The following is a 14,280-nucleotide window of genomic DNA, read 5'->3' on the forward strand; positions in this document are numbered from 1 at the left end:
TCCCACCGACATTCAAAATGCACTTTATTTATAGCAGACCAGGGAATTCAGAGATATTTATTTGCTTTTCATAGAATTTCCATTCTTTTAATAACACAGTTTTGGAGCTTGAGATATGAGCAAATAGCATGTGGGAATAATAAGGCATCATTCCACATTAGGATGCTTGGTTCAGAGTTTACTGATAAGCCTTTGCTGGCGGGTGTAAAACTATTTCACTACTCTGCGCTCTTCTGTGTATGAGTGTCCCCATAACCCCACACACACCTCTCAAGGTTTTTAAAACACGCTTGAATTCTGCATCCTACTCTCCTAATATCTTCCATATATGCGTTAACATTAAAACTATGTTGGGCTTCCCTGGTGGCGCAGTGGTTGAAAATCTGCCTGCCAATGGAGGGGACATGGGTTCGGGCCCTGGTCTGGGAAGATCCCACATGCCGCGGAGCGACTAGGCCCATGAGCCACAATTGCTGAGCCTGCGCGTCTGGAGCCTATGCTCCGCAACAAGAGAGGCCGCGATAGTGAGAGGCCCGTGCACCACGATGAAGAGTGGCCCCCACTTGCCGCAACTAGAGAAAGCCCTCGCACAGAAACGAAGACCCAACACAGCCATAGATAAATAAATAATTTTTTTAAAAAAAAACTATGTTTTTATCCAAAACTTCTAGGAAGGCTGATACTCAGAAAAATACCCCAATATGTGTTCTGTGCCTCCACCTACCCCCCCACCCCAGCACAGGGATATAGTATATGTGCCCTGGTTCATAAAATGCAATCATGTATTATTTGATGTGAATCTCATAGCAGCCCTACAGTTGTGCAGTGAGCAACCTGCACAACTGCACACAGCACACCTGCCTACCAGGTAGAGAAAAGGTGAATTAACCTACTTTCCAGCAACGGAAACCAAGGCATAGAGGAAGTAAAAGGACTAGATAACCTTTAAGGTTTGTTTCTATCTGGATAGTATAGAACTCTCTGAACCTGTCCAAGGGATCTCACATCTCACCTAGGGATGGATGCCTGAGTCTCCACACAATGACTCCTCTCCTCAGTCCTATGTCTTCACAGTTTCCTTCACTCCATGGCAGGGATGAGCTGAGCAGAGCCCACCTACCACTACAGGAGGTATGACGTATGATTGTAGGTGAACAGTGCAGTGGTTAGACACATGAGCTCCACTGCCCACATGCCTGGATTTACACATGGCTCTGCCCTCACTAGTGTGTGACCCTAGGCAAGTCACTCAACTTCTCCACATCTCTGTCCTGTAAAGGGAGGATGATGATACCACCTATTTCACTGGGTTGTTGTGAGGATTATATAATATAAAGAGCTTAGGAACTACAAGACACACAGTAAACACTCAAAGTTTGTTATCCAAAAAAAAAAAAGTATTATGTATGCCTCAGTCTTCTAATCTGTAAACTGGGAATCATAAAGGTGTTCACGCCACAGGACTGTGTTGAGGTTTAAACACCATAATAAACATAAGGAGTTTTAAAAGAGTGCTTCATGCATAGTAACTACTTTCAAGAGTTTATTAATTTTTTTCCCTAAAAAGCCAGTTACTCCAGTTCACATAGAAATACTTAGCAAAACAAAAGTGCCAGTAAGTGTGGAGATCAAGGCAATGTCTGAAGAGGGAGAGAAAAGGCCAAGAGAGAATGTTTGAGAATCAGGTGCTGTTTTCTAAAACAGGTGGTAGGGACTTCCCTGGTGATCCAGTGGCTAAAACTCTGTGCTCCCAATGCAGGGGCCCAGGTTCTATCCCTGGTCAGGGAACTAGATTCCGCATGCTGCAACTAAAGATCCCGCACGCAGCAAAGAAGATACTGCATCTTAGCCGCATCTAAGACCCAGCGCAGCCAAATAAATAAATACTTTTTAAAAATAAAATAAAACAGGTGGTAGACAGGCTGTACTAGCAATTACAGCTCTCTTTTTTATATAAATTTATTTATTTTACTTATTTTTGGCTGCGTTGGGTCTTCGCTGCTGCACGCGGGCTTTCTCTAGTTGCGGCGAGTGGGGGCTACTCTTCGTTGCGGCGCGTGGGCTTCTCATTGCAGTGGCTTCTCTTGTTGTGGAACACAGGCTCTAGGGCGCGTGGGCTTCAGTAGTTGTGGTGCGTGGACTCAGTACTTGTGGTTTGTGGGCTCTAGAGCGCGGGCTTAGTTGCTCCGCGGCATGTGGGATCTTCCCGGACCAGGGCTCGAACCTGTGTCCCCTGCATTGTCAGGCGGATTCTTAACCACTGCACCACCAGGGAAGCCCTACTGGTCTCTGTTTTAAGCGAATTCTTTCAGAGGTCAGGAAGCAAAGAGAAGCAGGGATGAAAAGTCACTGGTGGGGCAGGGAGGAAAGAACGGAAGCGCTCACTTGCTGGCTTCTCTTTTCACCATTAAAATTGCCGTCAAGCCTTGCCTAGCATTTAAACAGCATCATCCCTGGAGATAGCTGTTTCAGTTTCATTACAGTCTGTGTTCATAGAGTACAAATAGAAATCTTCGTGATTTTATTAGTTTCCATGCAACTCAGGAGAGATTTGCATGATGACATTTCAGCTCCTGACTTAAAGAAGGGACCAATTAAGAACAGAGTGCTTGCATTGCCTGTCGCTGGAAAATGAAAAGCTTCCCAGAGTTTTCAAAAATCTCTGGCCTATCTGGTTCATGGCCATAAATCAACTGTTCGGTCCTGCAGATACAAAAACTACGTTCTTAAATTTTTAGTTCATTTTGTAAGGAATACTTGCAGGATGTCTGCACCCTCCAATAAGAGTTAAACTACAATACAGAAAATCTAAGGAAGTATTTTTTGTCTGGGCCTCGTCAAGTCCGACCATCATCACCAATTTGCTCAGTAACACCCAAAAACTACCTGGCACTCTGTGGATCTGTGAAGTGTTAATGTAATGTAGCTGTGACAAGTTGAAATTTAATATATGGCCCCAGTAGCATAATCTGATTAATGTTATATAACCTAAGAGACTATTCAGCAGGTCTGATGTGCTAGCTGCTTACGACTTGCGGGAGAGATAGGTATTTCAGAAGTTACTGACCCCATCAGATACCCTCTCCTTTGCCACAGAAACTGTGGTCATCTTATTGCTGATTTTGGCAGCTGGAGTGCTTCGTGGAACAGGGCTGTGATGAACGTTCTCGCTCTGGGGTTGCCTTTTGGGGCGAGTTAAGGAAAAACACAAAAGTAAGTGGATTTGCATGACCTCCTCTTTAATCAGATGTTTCTTTTTATTCCCAACCTCAACAAAGCCAACCTATCATAGTGTACTGTTTATAGTCTAGTCTATAATCCAAGACCTTTTCAACCTTTCCCCCACACCAGAAATTAAAATTAAAACCTCAATAGTGGTGCGGCCATGTCATTAGAAGTAATAGCACAGGGACTTCCCTGGTGGCGCAGTGGTTAAGAATCCGCCTGCCAATGCAGGGGACACGGGTTCGAGCCCTGGTCCGGGAAGATCCCACATGCTGCGGAGCAACTAAGCCCGTGCGCCACAACTACTGAGCCTACTCTCTAGAGCCCGTGAGCCACAACTACGGAGCTCACGTACCACAACTACTGAGGCCCGCGTGCCTAGAGCCCATGCTCCATAACGAGAAGCTACCGCAATGAGAAGCCCGCACACCGCAACGAAGAGTAGCCCCCGCTCACTGCAACTACAGAAAGCCCGCGCACAGCAACGAAGACCAAACGCAGCCAAATAAATAAATAAATAAATAAATAAATAAATAAATAAATAAATAAATGTATTTAAAAAAAAAAAGTAGTAGCACAGTCACAGAAAACTATTTGAGTTGTTTTTTTTTTAATGACAAGTTTGACTGTATCTCCAATGGGGTCCGTGTCCCCAGACTGTAATTCTTAAATATGCCACCTCATTGAAGTCAATATGGAAGTTCTGGGGACATGTCAATCAAATTTCACTCTTGGGATTCACAGAGGCACCAGAACTACTCCCTGGGCCCACTGCCTTGAGTAAGTTAGTCTTGGGTTCTTTATCAGGTAAAAATGATAGCTTTGAAATCTGACTGAAGAAATGGCTGTATATTGAAATCACTGAATCAGAGAGCATGTTACATATGAGAAAACTGGAGCCCAGAGACAATCACTTGCCTAAGATACCGTAACTACTCATATGTCAAAATCAAAAATCCAGTGGTCCTTTAACTTCACACACCATCAAACCAGACTTGATGGGCAGAAACGCTGTTCAGTCTGTTCTTCTTCTCTCACTGTGGGTACCATCTAAATCAAACAAGGCCAGCTGGGGGGCACTTCTCCTGGGACTGCCATTTACCAATCCTCAGAGGAAAGAAATCAGCTGCCCCACCAACAAACACAAGCACCATGGTGAAGAATGTGTCTGAAGATAATGATAGTCATCTCCAGGAAGTGGGTTTTAGAGGGATTTTTTTTCCTTTTTTAAAACATTTTAATTGTGGTAAAATAGACATACCATAAAACTTACCATCTTAACCATTTTAAGTGTACAGTTCAGTAGTATTAAGTGTATTCATATTATTGTGCAGAACCTTCTCGTCTTGGAAAACTGAAATTCTATATCCATTAAACAACAACCCCCCGTCTCCCCCAGCCCCTGGTAACCACCATTCTACTTCTGTGTCTGTGCAACTAGGTGCCTCATATAAGTATTGTAGGATCACACAGTATTTGTCCTTTTGTGACTGGTTTATTTCACCTAGCATAATGTCCTCGAGGTGCATCCGTGTTGTAGCACACATCGGAATTTCCTTCCTTTTTCCAAATGAATAATATTCCACTGCAGGTAAATACCACATTTGTTTATCCATTTACCCATCGATGGACATTTGGGTTGCTTCCACCTTTTGGCTATTACGAATAATGCTGCTATGAACAGGGATGTGCAAGTATCTTCTCTTGGATATGTACCCAGCCGTGGAATTGCTGGGTCATATGGTAGTTCTATTTTCAATTTTTTTGAGAAACCACCATACTGTTTCCCACAGTAGCTGCATCATGGTGCATTCCCACACACAGTGCACCAGGGTTCCAATTCCTCCACATCCTCATCAACACTTGCTGTTTTCTGGGTTTTGATGTAGTAGCCATCCTGGTGGGTGTGAGGTGTCCTTTTTTTCTTTAAACACCTCTCTGTCTTGCCTACATTTTCTACAGTGAATATATATACACTTAGGATTAAGGACAAAAGTGTAAAACGCAAATTGAAAAAGAAATCTTACGGGGAAAATAGGGTTGCACATGAACGTAAGAAATGGATTTCTTTTTTAAGACAGGCGAATTATTGACTTCTCTTATGGGTTCAGCTGGAGACACCATTCCTATACTCTTCAAGAGTCTTACCACCTGCTCAGCTGTGGCTGCCACAATCTATGAGGGAAACGGCCGTAAGTTATGGGTAGCTAAAGCAATTCCTCTAAGCACTAGGAGGAAAGTGCTCCCAGATGCACAAAGAAGAAAAACAATGTATTAAGTGGTGGCCAGCTAATGTTGGTCGTGAAAATCCCCAGCCCTCGGATAAACCCTCTCATCTTCCAGATCTTTCCTCCGAGCCTTAAGGGCCCTTGTCTCAGTTCTCCATTCGCTAATCATTGTGCATCTACTTTTTCCCCTTCCAGAGCCACAAAAAGTCTACTTTCCAAAGTCACGTAAAGGGAAAACAAACTCATGCAGCAATTTCTCCCAAAGAGAAGAATTCTGCTCCTGCATAAACAGGTATACGAAGAGGAAGAGCCCCCAGAAACCTTATAACCCCTGGTGTCTGGGCCACAGGGCCACACAGGCCCCACGCTAGTAGTTCATTAGAGGGAACTCACTTGAAAAGCTAAACTCTTCCAAAAGGGAAAGCACTCTTTCCACTGGTCTTTATATAATGCTGCACACCTTAAGCATGAGGTCACTTGTCATGATTTATTCATTAAGACAAAGGGGAAGGGACTAAAAACAAAATCCATCCAATTATGTATTTATCCAACCTCCAGCTCCCAGACGAGAAATTCTACTTTTCTTTGTGTGAACATCTCCCTCTCCCCGCTGCCCTCCCTCACCCTCCCCTCTTGTATTTTCTCTTTCTTTTCTGGTTTCTTTCTGCTCAGCAAAATAGGAGAAATGGCAGCAGTAGTGTATAGAAGCCCAGAGGAGAAGAGATAAGATGAGCAGTTGGAGAGGAATAATCTTCAACTCTCGGAGCAGCTGTATTTAAATGATCCAAAAAGAAGCTCAAGATCACTGTCTGTTTTCTCTCCTTCGGGAAGAGCCAACACCTAGAAAGCAGAGTCCAATGCGGGCTTCTTAACAAAGGATCTGCACTCTACATCTGGATCCCTGGTATTGCCCCCAAATCACATCTGCTCTCAGCCAAGCCCAGCACTAAACTCTGAAAGAAGCTGAACTTTGGAATCACTGGGCACATTCCAGTGACAAAGAGGCGACCCAATGGCTCAGGGATGGCCAAATCCTCACCCACAGCTTCTGACAAGACCTGACACATTGCACAGGACAAACGACCAGAACCAACAGCCAGGATGGGCTGCTGTGTAAACCCTGGGGAAGAGGGCACGGGGAAACCTCACCGCCTCTGGAGAAGAAGGACATCGGGCAGTCACGAGAGAGAAAAAGAAGGTGGTTTGCACGGTAGCAACAAAAGTTAAGGGCATTCTACATCTCAAGAACATTGCTGACACTTAAACCCCACCCAGCTCTGGGCCTTCTTGGGCCGGATTTAGAATTTGAAATCTATCACCTACCAAGACATGTTCTGTGTGTCCTAGAAACAGCCGAGAAGCAAAGAGGGGCTAGTGCAAGGAGAAAGACCTTTCCATTCATGCTTAGGTGGGTTTGTGCCCCATGGAATGGTGGCCTCAGAAGACCATGAACAGCCCTGTCGCTTCTGGAGATGGGGCCGAGGGCTTCCAGCACTGGCACTGGGGAGGAGGTAGGACCCCGACCCCAAAGCACCTTTCTGCCCCTATGACGTCACAATTCCACATGCTTCTCATCTCGCGAGATCAAGCCTCTATTTGTTGTTCGCTAACCTGCAAACTTCAGTCCCTCTGCTCCTGGACTTGGCAGGAATCACCAGGAAAGAAAGGAAATCAAGGAAAGGATGAAGAACAGAAGGAAGGAACACAGGCGTTCCTGTTAATTACCTTCGAAATACCCAGCGTCAACTGGATCTGGCCCCCGGGAAAACCTGGTAGGGAGGCCAATGAAACAGCATAAAGAATACCAAGTAAATGAGATGTTTTAAATAATTTCGCTTTTGGCCATGTAAAGAAGCATTAGTCATACAGGTAATGAGATCTTATGGGGAGATGATTCGGAGGCTCGGCTTGACAACGTGAAGTATATCCCTTCCGGACCTGGAGTGCCAATTACATTTCCAAATTGGCAATTAGACATAATGCCCCAAATAATGCCAAAAACAAAGCAAATTCCATCTTCGAGCAGCCATTCTTTTGAAGCTATCCTTCTGCCCCCCCGCCTGACTCATCCACCTCATGAACAAGTGCTCATCGTGAACAAATTCTTGTTACCCACCGGTCAGGGGAGACCGGTGTGGTATGAATAATTAAAATCCAGAAATGACTCAAGCCCATCCCCTTCACCCAGAGTTTCTCCATAGCTTCTAACAAATTACCCAAAAGAGCAGCAAAATGTATTTGCACCTACAACATTCCCACGCAGCCTCCCACAGACCACTGTGAAAGGGCCCTCCCAACATATATCTGTGCTTGTATTTGTATGACTCAGTTACTGCCCTCAGGGGGTTTGAGGCAACTTGGAGACCAGACATGTGCATACCCCATGAGAAGATAACTGAATTTTTCCGTCCCTTCCATCAAACAAACTGGGTCTTATTTTTATCCCTAGCACCTAGCTTGGTTCCTGGAACAGAGGATGCACTCCCTATGTAGTAAAAGCCAAAACAACAACACTAATAACCACAAGATTTATTGGGGACCTACTGTGTGCCAGGCATCATGCTAAGGCCTTCATTTAAGCTGACGATGCTCATGATAAATGTTTATTCCAGGTTCTCCCCTTTGACGATGGAACAACCCAAAAAGCACATCTCCAGGAAAAAGCCCCTGACAGTATGAGCTGTGAAAACCCTGACAGTATGTTGAGAAAAGGAGCTACTTCCAGTTTCATCTGCTGGAATTCTCGAGAAGTACCACTGGAGGGTGGCACAGCACAGTGCCGCACGTCTCTTCCCAGTCCGTGATCAGTTCTTGAGCCCAATCCTTTCACACTGCACCCTCCGTTTGGAAAAGCCCACCGAGGTCCCTATGGAAAATCAGGCTGGCAGTTTTACTGCCTGCTGACTTCAAACAGTCCGGAGGGAGCGGCCAACAGCTGGCTTCCCGGAGCATCGCCACAGTGCAGCCCTGGCTCCACCACGAGCCTCTAATTCTGCAGGAAGGTGGTTTGGCTGAACTGCCATCCGGGACTGCGGAAAGTCCCCTTGCAGCGTGACCCATTGGCGCGAGGGAGAGCCCACAGGCTGATGGGCGACGTACAGACCACACCCCCATAGATCTGCAGGATGCTGCTCTGGTCACCACAACCCAAACCCAAACCAACAGCGCGGTGGGTTCCTAGGCAGCAGACACCCGCACAATCAGCTTCAGCAGGGAGCACCCAGACTGAACTGCAGCAGCGCGGAGAGGCCTGAGCCGACCGAGTTTTCTCCACCTGGCTGTCCTGGCACAGGGAACCTTCCTCTTCTCATCCCTCCCCACTGCTGAAGAGCTGAGAATTTCCATATTTAAAAATAGCCCTGTCTTCAGAGAGGGACGGCCTGTAGACCGAGGCAGGGACCAGATCCTTGCTTCTCAAAGCACGGTCGCTCAGCATCGGCATCACCTGTGTCTTGTCAGAAATGCAGAGTCTCAGGCCCCACCCTGGACCTTCTGAATCAGAATCTGCATTTTAATGGCTCTCCAGGTGATTCGTGTGCATGTAAAGGTGCGAGAGGCCCCAGGAGTAGACGGACTAGATGCTCTCTGGCCATGGGAGGGAGAGATGTAATACCCCAACTGAACATCCCTTGAGCCTTCTCCCCGGAGTGCTGGGACACCCCTGCCTCTCAGGCTGGAGCCCCCGAGCTTCCTTCTCCATGTGCCCAGGGCCAGGGTTCCACCCACTCAGAAGCATCTCAAAAAAGGGCACTCTCTTGATCTGCTCCCTGCTGTGCACAGAAAGGCTGTGTGATTTCAGAGGTCCTGCGGGACGCTGACCTTGCCTGACCCCCCAGCAGGTCTCATGGAGACCAGTGCTCCCCGCAGGGCTCCAGGAGCTGCGGCGTCACGGCACCAACACAGCCCTTCTCACCGGAACCACAGAGGCGTCCTTGCAGGGGCTCCACAGCTCTGAAGTCCCAGGAAGGTGGAGCTGGCTGCTGTGATTCGCAGGCTAGCACGGCCACGGTCACGGTGAGCTGGGACACCGCTGCTGCCCACATTGGGAAGGAGGCCCTGGCATTGGAATCTAATGCCAACCTGACTGCCTCAGCACCAGGCTCCTCTTGCCCTGGTCAGAAAGAGATACCCAAAGCAAGTACTCTCTGTACCAGGCACACAGTGAATGTCCCCATCCAGGGAAGAAGATAATGGTGAGCCTTGCCCTTGGAATCCTTTCTCCCCCAGGCCAAACACAAGGGCAGCTCTTGCTTTCCTCCTGATGCATGTCTGGACAAGGCCCCTGGGCACCCGGAAACAGGGCCAGCGCATAGCTTGCGGTCACCAGTGTCCTCCTAGGAAATGCTATAAAGTGGGGTCCCTGAGAGTACCTACCCCAAAGGGCTGAGCTCTACTAGGACCCCCGTTTACAGATGAGGAGACTGAGGCACAAAGCGGTGAAGCCCTTGCCCAAGGTCCCAGGCTGACCTTTGGGTGCTACACGGCGAGCGTGACATCTAGGCCCTGCTGCTCAAAGTGAGCACGGCCAAGAGCAGTTTAACCAATTCCTCTCCCTTGGGGCTTCTCCCAGCGCATGAACTGCAAGGGCAAGTGCTCCACAGAACCCACTTGGGGAAATACTACTCTGGAGGCCATCAGGGTAAAGCTGGTCTGAGTAGAGAGCACCCTGGCGGGGAAACTGTTACATCGTCAGGGGAACAGGTCTGTGGGCTCTGGACTGGGGAGAACAGGGGTGGAATTCATCCTTTCTCAAGGGACATTAGACAGCCACACCTGCCCACCGAACCTTCCACTTCTGCTAGGTCTGCAGCTCCTGCAGCCCCACGATGACAATGCTCACCCACTGACTTGCCCGCCATCAGAGCACTAGCCATCCTGCCAAGCCCTCAGCCATGGAGCCTTCCCAGGCTGCCCTTCCCCGACCTGCCAGCCTTGCAACAGCCAAGAGCTAGGAGCCCAAATCTCAATCTGACCCTAACTGGTTGTTTGACCCAAGGACAACTGACTCCAGGGTCTAGAGGTCCCTTTTGGTCCAAAAGTTCTATTTGTCGTAGTCTGTGTCCTTCCAGGGCCAGAAGTTCAAGGAATCAAGGAGAAAATTTAAAACCTGCCACTTTGTGGAGCTATGATAGCTCCCATTTACAGGCCTGCTAAGTGCCAGGCATTTCCTGGGTGCTGTATACCCAACATTGTCACTCCTTATAAGAATACTACAGGGGTGGGATAGGGAGGGTGGGAGGGAGGGAGACGCAAGAGAGAAGAGATATGGGGACATATGTATAACTGATTCACTTTGTTATAAAGCAGAAACTAACACACCATTGTAAAGCAATTATAGTCCAATAAAGATGTTAAAAAAAAAAAAAGAATTCTACAAAGTAAGCATCATTACGCTCTTCTTACATGTGAAGAAACCATGCTTAACAGGGCTGCCAGCCACAGATGCCCAGCTAACAACTGTGGAATCCATGATTTGCACTTGGGTCTGTCTCACTGCAGCATCTCTACAAAAGTGTGCATTTCCACAGGGAGAGCCAGGAACAAGAAGCAAAAGTTCTCAGGACAAGGGAAGGTCACCTGGAACTCCCCTGTGCCTGGGACCTGAGCACTTCTCCAAGGCCCCCCTAAGTGATCCGAAGGAGCATCTGAAGGTCGTCCGATGCAGACTATCTCCAGGATGAGATGAGGCACCAGGGCCAATCTGGAATCAAGAATTCTGAGGCACTGAAGTTCCAGCCCTGATTGGATGATGTGTCAGGCCAGACCCTGGGTAATTACCAAGCCGTAATGGGATCTGATGTTTATATTAGTCACGAGTCTAACAGAGAAAACGTGTTGTTTTCTCAGACACAGCCATGGAGACAAACCTCTGTAATTCATTATATGCAGACCAACCTTAATCAAGCCCAAACTTCTACAGGGAGGACAGCTCCAGCTGAGACCAGGATGAGTCTATGACCCCCAGTAAACCACAGCTCCATAGGAAGCTGGCCTCAGTTTCCCCAGGCATTCAAAGAAAAGCAGACTGTGGGCTGGAGGAAGAGCAGAAGATGGGAATAAAGACACAGAAGCACTCCGAGGCTGGAGAGTTACAGAACATGTTCTGAGCTAGAAACTTTACCCACAGATCACCGACTCCTTCTACTGTCTTCCACTGAGTCCCAGAGCAGCAAGGGACATGAGCACTCACAGAATTCAATCCCACATTTTACACACCAGGAAAGAGACCAGAGAGGTTAAACTACTTCTTCAAGGTCACAACCTTATTCAGGCTGCCAGAGCTGCTCCTTGTTCACCACAGTCTACGACTGGCTTAGACCTTGAAATGTCACGGCCAAGTAAAGAGAGGGCTCTGATGAAACCCAACAGAGAAAGAAACAATGATGTGAAAAAGTACAGCAAAGAATACAGTACTGGAATGACTGTGCCCAAATTCTCAACTGGGGGAAAATGAGATTCTCTTTCTTCTTTATTTCCTAAAGAAATCCACATAACTATTCTTTTCAGAATAGTAAAGTCATTTACGATATGAGATTCGGAGGCCAGAGGAACTAAGGATGAGATGCCTCATGATGTACATCCAGTTTCAGGTTCCTTTGATCAAAAAGGATGGTGCAGTCCCAGAGGCCAAATGCTTGTGATTCTGGAGCTCCTGCTGAAACTTATACCCCTAGAATTTCAGATGCTAAAAAGACCAGCCTTCCTCTGGACCCTAGCTCCGGGTCAAACCATCTTGGGGCTGAACCAGGATCAGGGTGAACATATCTGAGGCCTGGTAGAATACTAAGGAAAAGCAGCCTTAGTTTGCTTGAGAAACCCAACGCTAAAATAATTATTCCAAACTGAAGCCAAATGAATTCTTCTGAACAGCGTCTTGATGACTACCAAATACTTGGAAAGCAAAAAGAATGAAGGACAAAAAAAAAAAAAAAAAGAATGATTGCAGTAAAAATACAGCCCTCAAGAGTAGAAAGAAAAGCTTATAAAAGGCCTAAGTAACTACTACTGGGCAAAATGAGATGGCTACACACACTGTTTAACTGAGCAAATCAAGGGGCAAGTATTACGAGATTCTGGGCATGTTTTAAAGGGGACTCTAATGGTACCAAAAGTGACGTGATCTCATTCTCTACTGGCCTCACATCTTCCCAACCAACTGCAAGCATCTCTTGTCCCAGATGATTCTTTGTAGAAAGTTCCAGTTTAGTCAACTCGGCATGTCTTGGAGCTACAAAATATAGCCTAATATATAGGCATTGTTTTTTTTCTAATGATCATTGCCAAAAATGTATTTTCTTGAGAAAACCTACAGAGGTTATGCTTGGTCATCATTTAAGAAAGAGACTCTTTATGTGAACGATCCAATCAGCATTTCATCAGAAGCACTGCAATAGCACTGATGTACCCCCTAGAGTAAAAAGACTTTAGAAGCTGTGTTTAAAACCCCAGGATCACAAAAGCACTGAAACTTATTTTGACTCACTGAAAAAAAAGTTTTCATTATGATCAAGCCTACCCAGTTCCTGAAGGATAAGGAGGTCGTTAAAAAGTTCCCCAAAATCACTCAGTCTAGAAAACGTTTGAGATGCATGCAACTACAAGTTCTCTTTCCTCTAAGGGTAGCACGGAATCTCAGTAAAGGAAAAACACTCGCAGACTAAAGACTGGTGGGGAGGCAGAGGAGAGGGAATGCGTGAATAAGAAGACTATATGAATAAGCACTGGTCAGGAGGGCTAGGCAAGGGGCTGGGTCTAGGGGGTCTCAGGGTTAGGATTTTGCTTAACCTAATGGCTTCTCTGGAATGTGGGTGGTTTTCCACCTTGACAAGTAAGGAGAAACTGCTAAGGCCAAGAAGGTAACTCCAGAGGAAACTGACTGACTAACATCTGGAGGTCTCCGGAGAAGTAGGAGGAGGAGGAAGCGAATGATGGCTTTTATTTTTCTCCCTTATTTCCAACACACCAGTATTTTCCAAAACACAAATGTGCTACCACAAAACACAGCTGAGCTCCAGCACCCAACACAATGTATAATTAATGATCAGGAGAAAGAGAGAAAGCTTCCCTTCACCCTTGTGTGTCACCCATAGCCCCCATCTTACCTCCTCCCTCCCCGTAGCAATTAAGGAGGCTGCTACAAGTTGCTGTGCCCCGTGGAAGTTTGAGGTGTCCTCGGATTAACTTTATTAGAAAAGGTGTGAGCATTCCCACCGAGATGTGCCACGGCCTTGCACTGTTCCCTATCCCCCTCTGAGCTCCCCTCCCTCTGAAAATGCTGGCGCTGGTTAGTCCCCTAGGTTAAAAATCAGTCAAACAGAAAACAGCTTGGTCACTCTTTTTTCCAGTCCTTTCTTTTTTATCCTGCAGTTTTCTATGAAAAACTGCCCGCCACCTCACACCTTCAGCCAGTGGGGTGAGGGGCGGGGGGTGGAAGAAGACATCTCTAGGGCCACGACGGCGACAGACCAGGCAGTCAGCCTAGCAACCAAACATAAGGTGTAGTGAGCCTCGGTGCTGGTGGGCGTCTCTGCGCCAGGAATAGCTTAAGCCGACATCCAGCCACCTCAAAAGCGTCGGGGACGAGGCTCGCGTGAAAACCTCGGCCTCGGCGGGCTCTCGGGCGGACCTCCCGCTCTAGCTCCACGCTGCCGGGGGCACTTCCGGGGACCTGAAGGCGGTGGCAGGGGGGCGAGAATACAGATGCCGAAGAACTTGCGGTGGGGGTGGGAATCTGTTCCAAGAGTCGGAGAAGGAGGGGACATCAGTTTTGCGACCTCGCCACATTCCTAAAGTGGCAGCATCCGCGGGTTGCCTCCAAAACTGGCAT

At 47.2% G+C, this 14,280-nt stretch overlaps 1 protein-coding gene across 19 annotated transcripts in view; it reads right to left on the minus strand.

Moving 5' to 3' along the window:
* KCNMA1 (potassium calcium-activated channel subfamily M alpha 1) overlaps window positions 1–14,280 on the minus strand; it is a 775,994-nt gene that overhangs the window by 732,615 nt on the left and 29,099 nt on the right. The window contains exon 2 of one of the 19 annotated variants that reach the window (XM_082408744.1): window positions 3,755–14,184. The exons of the other annotated variants lie outside the window; for them this stretch is intronic. Within the exon in view, the coding sequence (XP_082264870.1) occupies window positions 13,927–14,184 (258 nt within the window). The 3' untranslated portion in view covers window positions 3,755–13,926. Of the gene's footprint in view, window positions 1–3,754; window positions 14,185–14,280 lie in introns of those variants that run through there. 19 annotated transcript variants of the gene reach the window in all.

This window comes from Balaenoptera borealis (genome assembly GCF_965194805.1).
Source record: "Balaenoptera borealis genome assembly, chromosome: 10".
NCBI classification, from domain to species: Eukaryota; Metazoa; Chordata; class Mammalia; order Artiodactyla; family Balaenopteridae; genus Balaenoptera; species Balaenoptera borealis.